The sequence below is a fragment of the Orycteropus afer genome, unplaced genomic scaffold (assembly GCF_000298275.1).
Source record: "Orycteropus afer afer isolate SDZICR_OR568_19922 unplaced genomic scaffold, OryAfe1.0 scaffold00074, whole genome shotgun sequence".
Classification (NCBI taxonomy): Eukaryota; Metazoa; Chordata; class Mammalia; order Tubulidentata; family Orycteropodidae; genus Orycteropus; species Orycteropus afer.
Window position 1 is genome coordinate 1831840 of NW_006921661.1, and position 8552 is coordinate 1840391.

General features: G+C 42.9%; 1 protein-coding gene across 1 annotated transcript in view; it reads left to right on the top strand.

Moving 5' to 3' along the window:
- TENM4 (teneurin transmembrane protein 4) overlaps positions 1–8073 on the top strand; it is a 562032-nt gene extending 553959 nt beyond the window's left edge. Inside the window, exons 29-30 of the mRNA XM_007941024.2 lie at positions 4539–4681; positions 7312–8073. Of these exons, the coding sequence (XP_007939215.1) occupies positions 4539–4681; positions 7312–8073 (905 nt within the window). The remainder of the gene's footprint in view (positions 1–4538; positions 4682–7311) is intronic.
- The last annotated feature ends 479 nt before the right edge of the window (positions 8074–8552 follow it).

The window sequence follows — 8552 nt, forward strand, 5'->3', positions numbered from 1 at the left end:
AAAAAAAAAAAAATGTTGCAGTTTGCCAAAAAAATTAAAACTCCTTCCCTTCATTTTCTCTGTATACCATCATATACATATGGCATACTTCCAGAATGGCACTAACATTCTCTAGTCAGAACTACTCTGTTCTGGCAATGTGCTTGGCACTTGGCAGCTATGATCCCCTATAAACTTCATAACAACCCTATGAAGTTACTATCATTATCCCCACTCTACAGATAAGAAAATAGAGGCTCTGAATGATACAGTAATATACCCAGAGTCTCACAGTTTTAGTCCTTGGAGGTGGGACTCTAACCTAGGGCTCTCTGACTCTTTTTACTACAATCTACTCTGACACTTTTTACTACAATCATACTAGTCTCCAAATCCAGTTTTAGCAAAGCAACCACCCAAGGTACCTGATATTTTCCATTTGGTTTCCATTTTCCAATTCATTTAAATCTGGCAAATATCATTAATAACTACTCTGTGCCAGATCTGTGCTAAGAATCTGGAGGTGGGTTAGGCATAGTGGCCACCTTCACAGAACTCATGGTCCAAACAGCATTTCTTAAATTTCTTTCAGTGAAGGCTATCATATTATATTGCAGTAAAACACTAAAATTTGCAAAACAGTGCTTACATATGATAAACTCTTATATTTTCTATTTTAGTCTAATCTATTCTATTTCAATAAAAATGCTGGTTACAACCCCCAGAATTATTTTGATTAGATATGGGTCAAATCATAAAGTTTGAAAAATTTTGGTGTGCAAGGGGAGATTTCATAAACAGTCAACTTTTGAGAGACTGGAAAAAATTGGTATCTCTGTAATAAGAAACCAAAATGCTACTGAATCTCACTAAACCTCACCTTTTAGTTTCCACCTAGGTTATATGCATCCTTATTTACATCCAGCAACAACAACAAAATATCTCTTTTTTTCCAAAATTCCTATTAAAGTTCCTGAGATGTATTCTAATTGGTTAGGCTTAGGTCACAATGACAACTCCTGAACTAATAATCACTGTGACTGGGGAGATAGAATGCACTAATTGGCTTAGGCTAGGTTACATGATCCATTTCTGAACCCTTAGGTGGAGTCAGCTTCCCTAAAACCACATGGATACCCCAAATAGAAAGAATGGGAAGGCAGATGGGATTCTGGGAAGGCAACTAAAGCATGCCCACTACAGATACATCATGTGCATTATTCCATTTAATCTTCACTTGAAGCTCTTGAGATGAGAATTATTGATGCCATTTATAGAGAAGGAAATGAATGAGAAAGGTAAAGTAACTTGCTTAGTAAAAAGTTTCAGGGCTGGGACTAGCACCCTGATCTGTCTGACTCCAAAGTCCTCATTCTTGGATTTGAATACACTTTGTAAAGTGCAAAGCTGTGCAGACATGAAAGAGATTATTACTGTTTGAGTTTCATCACTGTAGTAGGTGGCACTGCACCTGAATAGTTAAAGAGAGGTTTTTCAATTTGAAGCAAATGTCTACCTCTGATGTCATAAGCAAGGAGTTCTGGTGGTGCAGTGGGTAAGGCATTTGGTTGCTAACCAAAAGTCGGTGGTTTGAACCCACCAGCCACTCTGCAGAAGAAAGATAAAGCAGTCTGCTTCCATAAAGATTTAAAGCCTTAGAAACCCAACAAGGGTCACTATGAGTCGGAATTGACTCAATGTCAATAAGTTTAGTTTGGTCTGATGTCATAAGCAGAGTCCTTTGATGGCACAAATGGTTAAGCACTTGGGTACTGTGGTAGTTAAGTTTGTGTCTTAACTTGGCAGGGCCTGGTTGAGTGGCTGGGCAGCTGGATGTAGTATTCCCAGTAATGAGACTTGTAATCAACTCCATGGTGAAATCTACTGTAAGCCGCTGACTAGTTGCTTTGGGTATGTGGTCTGCTTCCCGTATATAAGAAGCAACTTTGGGAATGGTCTCTAGTTTATGGTACACTTGAACCCTGCATGTAGCCATGTCATTGTGCAGCAGCCTGCCATGCTCTTCCAACCTTGGGACTTTCAATGGACTTGAATTAATGGCCTGCCGTGTGGCTTGGTAACATCAGGACTGTGCCTTTTTACTTGTCACCCTTGGGCTTGTCAGTCTCAGCAGCCAGCAGCTGTCTGAGTGAAGAAATACCTCTAGCTTCAATTGGCCAGGAACAGGAGGCAGAGCTGAAGCCCAAGGCTCAGGGACTTTCTCCCAGCCCCTAGAGCCTGGCACTTTGAACTCGGACTTAAAGCCTCCAAACTGTAGGAGAATAAACTCTTACTTGTTCAAGCATCCCATTTGTGGTATATTGTTGGAAGAGCACTAGGTAGCCAGAACAGGTACTAACCAAAAGTTTGGCAATTTGAAACTACCCAGAGGACCCTTAGAAGCTTTCTGCTTCTGATGACATTTCTGCTTCTGAATTGTCACAGCCATGATAACCCTGTGGAACATAGTTCTACTCAGACACACATGGGGTTCCCATGAGTTGGAATTAGCTCGATAGCAACTAGTTTGGTTTGGTTTTCTGGATATCATGAAAAGGAAAAGGAAAATTTCCAATTCTTCAGAAAAGCACTGTAGAAAAACTAATGAATAATAAATTTCCAGCATTTTTCCTAAAGGCATAATGGAAAAGTTTCCCACCTTCCATCACTTGTAAATTAAGGCTGGGCCTTCTTTTCAGCCTAATAATTTCCTGGGAATTCACAGTGTTCTGATGGAAGCTTTCTTTTGCAAGTACAAATTCAGATGCAAGTTCTCAGCCTCAGGCAAAAAGAACTTTGTATTTTTTTTTTTTTTTTTCTCCCTGTTCTGTTTGTTTTAATTTCCCAAAGAACCATCTGCCAAGATTTGTAGAATCAGAGAATCTCAGTGAGGAAACTCAGTGAGGAAAGAGACTGAAGAAAAGCTTGTCCAAGACCCTCATTTACCAATGAGAAAATGGAGATCCAGGGACATGACTTGGGAGGTATATAGAAAACCTTCCATGAGCCAAGAACTGATCTGGACACTTTAAAATGTATTAAATCCAATACCGTATGTAACAAAATTAGAATAGTTCCTGCCCAATAAATGGTAGAACTCCTGTTAATATTCTTAATAATGTGTTGAAATGTCAATTCTTTCCTCAGAGAGGTTAAGTAAATGGTCCAAGTTCACAGTTAGGAAGTTAGGGAGCCAGAACTTGGACCTGGTTTTGTCTTGCCTCAGCTACCATGTTCTTTCCCTTATATGATCTTGCCTAGTATGACTGAAGCTAGATGTTAACCTGGATTCCCAAGCCTCCCTTTCTACCATCACTCACTCTACATCTCAGCCCCCAGGTGTCATACACGAGAGAGAGGGGCCCTGGGACATCCCCCCAAAAAAAAAAGCTAAAAGGCAAGTATGAGGTTCTTGAATGAGAGGGCAACATGGGATACAATGGAGACGGAAATAGCTGTTGACCCCAAAGGTTGCTCCCACCACTGGGATGAGCTAAGGGCAGAGTTGGGGTGGTGGTGCCTGCTGCTGTTAGTCTTCATAAAGATTTTTCAGCCTGTCCAACTAAAAAACTTCACCCTCCTCTGATATTTTTTCTTGAATGAAAGTTATTCATGCCCATGTCTCATCTCCCCTTTGAGGTCCTGAATAATCAAGGTAAGGGTCTGTGTGTTATTTAGATTTTTATTTCTTAAGCTGACATAGTACAGGGACATAAAAGTCACTCAGCAACTGTTGGCCAAGTAAGTAGTGGCACACCCTCAACCCTCTTTCTTTTCATTATGTCTTGCCATCTTGATTCCATGTTTCACTAAGCCAAATGCTGCTCTTTGAAATGGCAAAATCCTATCTGTATATGTAATTTATAGTTATTAATTCCCAAAAATGTTAAAAAAATTAACCAGTCCCATGTCTGTGGGGCTAGATCCTCAAGCCCAATGTACAGACTGAAAAATGAAAGCACAGAGAGAATAAGTGACTTGCTTGAACTGTCAGAACAAATAAAAAACAGGATCAGAGGGAAAAATCATTGATCTCAGACCACCTGAGATGATCTTTAGACCATCTGCATGCCCAGTGGCACCTGCATCCTGGGGGGCTCTAAGCTCTGGAAAGAAGGTTAGTAGAGTAGGGAAGTTTAAATGAAAATTTTCTTTGAAAGTCAATTATTAAAACATTTCCTTTGGATCTGGCTGTTCATTCTCTCTGTGTTTCCTACTGTTGTTAGGTTTGGGTGGGGCAATCTCCAACCATCCACAGCTGCCCCTGGGTATGAAGCTGGATGTCCACAGGGGAATGACAACAGAAAGGGAAGTCTTAAAACCCAAGTTCTACTTAAGCTTTATCTTTCTAGGGAGACGGGTCATGGGTGTCCTAGGAGTATGTTCAGCTTTAATGACACCAAACTGTTTTACAAGTAGTTGTACTAGTTGACACTGCCAGTAGCAGGCTCCACATTCCCATCCCCACCTGCAGCTTAACTTGACGCTGCTTTATTCCGATCAGTCACACCTGAAGTCCACTTACTCCAAGGGGATATTTCTGCTTCTCTCCCACCCAGATGTCAACAGCTGGCTGCTCACCTTTGGATTCCAGCTCCACAATGTCATCCCCGGCTACCCTAAGCCAGATATGGATGCCATGGAACCGTCCTATGAGCTTGTACATACACAGATGAAAACTCAGGAGTGGGACAATAGCAAGGTAATTCCTACATTTGGCTGCCCACCTATCAATCCATTCAGACATTCCAAGAGTGAGTGACACCAGCTCAGGCTGATAATGGCAAATGATATGCCACTCCACAGAGAATTTTTAACAAATACTTAGTAACCCCACCACTGTACAAGTCACTGAGGTTGCAGCTGTAAACAGCATGCAGACCCCCACACACTACGTTAAAGATTTCTGTATGTTATGTTGGATTTGGAGTTCACAAAAATAATGAGCCTTTGTCACCACTCAGAACAAACATCCAAGGAAAGAACGTGTGTTCTAAATACAAATGTGACATTTCTGGAGCACCTTCCATGTACGCGGCCTTGCGTGAGGTATCCAATGTAAGTTACCTCACAAATATCCTATGGTATTGGTCTCATTTTACAGATTTAATGCTTAAGGCCATGCCACACAACAAGGAAGGTTTCTGTTCTATATCATCTTGCTGAGTATGGTGCTTATATTCTAGGAGCTCAATAAATGTTATTTTCTTTTTATTCCTTTTATGGACCAATTTTAAAACTCATAGAATTATATAGCTGGACTTGTCCTAAAAAACAGTCTTATGCCATTTGATCAGTTTATACATTCACTTGCCTATGTATTCCCTCCTGCACTAATGAATTCTGCATCAGGCCCAGCTCTGTACCAGGCCATATGCTGTACCCAGTGGATGCAGTAATCAATCAGGCAGAGGCCAGGTCCTCAGGGCGATCCCACTCCAGGGGGACAACATACTGAGGAGGAAAGCAGGGCTGCTGGAGTTAGGATGGAGCATACTGCTAGTGCTCTGGGAACTTTCTATGTTTGTTTCTTACTTGGTTCTCCAATCACCCTGATTCTTTCAGACCTCAGTTTAGCAAACTCCTTCCCTTGGATTCCGAAGGATGTGGTTTTATGCCTCTGTGCCCTGCTGGCCCCCTATACATCAGCAAAGCATGTGTCACAGTAGACTTTGATTCCTGCTTCTTTCCTATATTTCTACTAGACTATGAGTTCCAAATGGATAAATACTGGGTCCTTATTTGGTGTTCAGTATACAGTCTAGCACATAGTAGGTGCATGGAAAAATAAATCAATGGTTGAAAGAAGTAAATAACAACACTGTGAGAGGTACGTTTCCCATTTTACAGATAAAACCAGGGTTCAGAGATCTTGTTCAAGGTCACTTGGCTGGAAAGTGGCAGAAGACAATGAGAACCCAAATCTGTCTGGCTTTATAGCCTAGCCTCTTCCTGCTGCCTCTGCTGATCTAGCCCTCCCTCTTTGCCCCTCCAATTCCCACTATCCCCCCCAGGCTCTGCCCTAGCTGTCCACAGCATTTGCTGTCCCCAGGACCAATTCCAGCTGCCTTTGCTCTTTCTCCCCACCAGGTTACCTTCTCCAATCCACAGAGCCCTAGTCTCAGACTGCCTGTTTACCAACCTTGTCTGTCAATGAATTATTGATTTCTGCCCTTGGCAAGCATCGGAGATCTTTGTTGTTGAGCACTCCAGCTTTCGTGAAACTCTAGGAAATAATTGTTCACAGACAGGGTTCTATTAATTATAAAGAGGACTTAATTTCAGTGAGAAGCCGATGGGTCTGTTTCTGAGGCCATTTCTCTGAGTTGCTGATAAGGCCCTGGAGCCTTCCTGAACACGGCTTCCCCGAGCTCCCTGATTCATGGGAGAGACATGCAGATGGTTCTCCCAGCTGGCAGGGTCTAACTTGTCCCCGAGAGCAACCAACAGCAGGAGTACCTGAGTAGTCCCAAGGGAGCACTGTGGGGCCCAGACCCATCTTGAGAATCATTTATAAACACCATAGAGAGCAATAAACCAGGGCAAGAGGTTTTCTATCAATCATACTTTTCATCTTACTATGCCTTCTTGCCAAACATGCATTATTTTTACCATTCCTCCATCTAACATCACCCTCTTACCCTCCAAGTCCTAGGTCCAGCATGAGTCTTTCCCTGAACCCCACTGTCTCCACCTCTCTCCTCTATCATCAGGCTGAAATTCTTCTGAGCCTTGTTTGCACCTTAGCTCCAGCAGCCCTTGAAGCTGAGCCCCTGAGTCAGACAGACCTGTGTTCAAATGTTGACTTGAATACTTACTAGCTATATGATCATGGGCCAGGTCAGCCTCTCTGAGGCTTAGTTTGCTTAGATGTATAATCAGAATAATAGTAGTACTGTGAAAATCAAGTAAGAAATTAATGTTAGTGGTTTAGCTCAAATATCAAGAAATGTTAGTTGTGGCTATTATTATTACCTCTCTTAGACCACCAGTTATCACATTTGATGCAGTCATTTGTTGTCATATCTTTCCCTACTAAACTATGAGTTCCTCAAGGACAGGAAAGATGTCTGATTCATTTTTGTATCCCCAGTGCTCAGGACACACTGGGCACTGAGTAGGTGCTCCTTGAACAGTTTATAAATAGAGGGTAAGTGAATGGATGCATGCAGGATGGCTGTATGTTCTGATGGTCAGCAGCAGAGAGAGAATCTATAGGTTAGTAAACAAGTGTAGATTTGATTTAGTTAGTTAAGCATATTTTCCAGAGTCTTGGATTTTTGGTTTTTTTCCTTTGTCTTACTTTCTCTCTCACTCTCCTTCCCCCATCAGTCTATCCTTGGGGTACAGTGTGAAGTGCAGAAGCAGCTTAAGGCTTTTGTCACCCTTGAACGCTTTGATCAGCTCTACGGCTCCACTATCACCAGCTGCCAGCAGGCCCCAGAGACAACAAAGAGGTTTGCATCCAGTGGCTCAGTCTTTGGTAAGGGGGTCAAGTTTGCCTTGAAGGATGGCCGAGTGACCACAGACATCATTAGTGTGGCCAACGAGGATGGGCGGAGAGTTGCTGCCATCTTGAACAATGCCCACTACCTAGAGAACCTGCACTTCACCATTGATGGGGTAGACACCCACTACTTCGTGAAACCGGGGCCTTCAGAAGGTGACCTGGCCATCCTGGGCCTCAGTGGGGGGCGGCGAACCCTGGAGAACGGGGTCAACGTCACTGTGTCCCAGATCAACACGATGCTCAATGGCAGGACTAGACGCTACACAGACATCCAGCTCCAATATGGGGCACTGTGCTTAAACACTCGCTACGGAACCACGTTGGATGAGGAGAAGGCACGGGTGCTAGAGCTGGCCCGACAGCGAGCCGTGCGCCAAGCTTGGGCCCGTGAGCAGCAGAGACTGCGGGAAGGGGAGGAGGGCCTGCGGGCCTGGACAGAGGGGGAGAAACAGCAGGTGCTGAACACAGGGCGGGTGCAAGGCTATGATGGCTTCTTCGTGATCTCTGTCGAGCAGTACCCAGAACTGTCAGACAGTGCCAACAACATCCACTTCATGAGACAGAGTGAGATGGGCCGAAGGTGACAGAGAGGGCCAAGGCCTGGACTTCTTGCCAAAGACAGCTACACTTCTGTGGCCGCATACCTGACTGTGTTGTACTTTAAAAAAAAAGAATCCTTTTTTTAACAAGTGCAGAAAACAAACATAAAAAGATACTAGTTGCATTGGAACTCATGCAACTTTTTTTTTTTTTTTTTTAAAAAGAAAAACACAAATTTGGCCTTCACACATTTTTGCAAAGAACAGAAGGTGTTTTTTTTTTTTTTTTTTCTCTCTCTCTCTCTGTAGTGTGATTACAATGAAAATTTTATTGTCCTTTGTTCCCTTTTTATCTTGAGGATTTTTCCTTATTGTTAGGGTATGTTTCTCCCCTCTGAAACACATTTCCTGGGGTATGTCATTGTCTGTCCCTAGGTACTAAGTGTGATGTGAGACATGAGTGTCTGTGCTAACTTGTCTCATGTGCAACCCTTTCTTTTTTGATGGGGAGGAGTGAGGGGTGC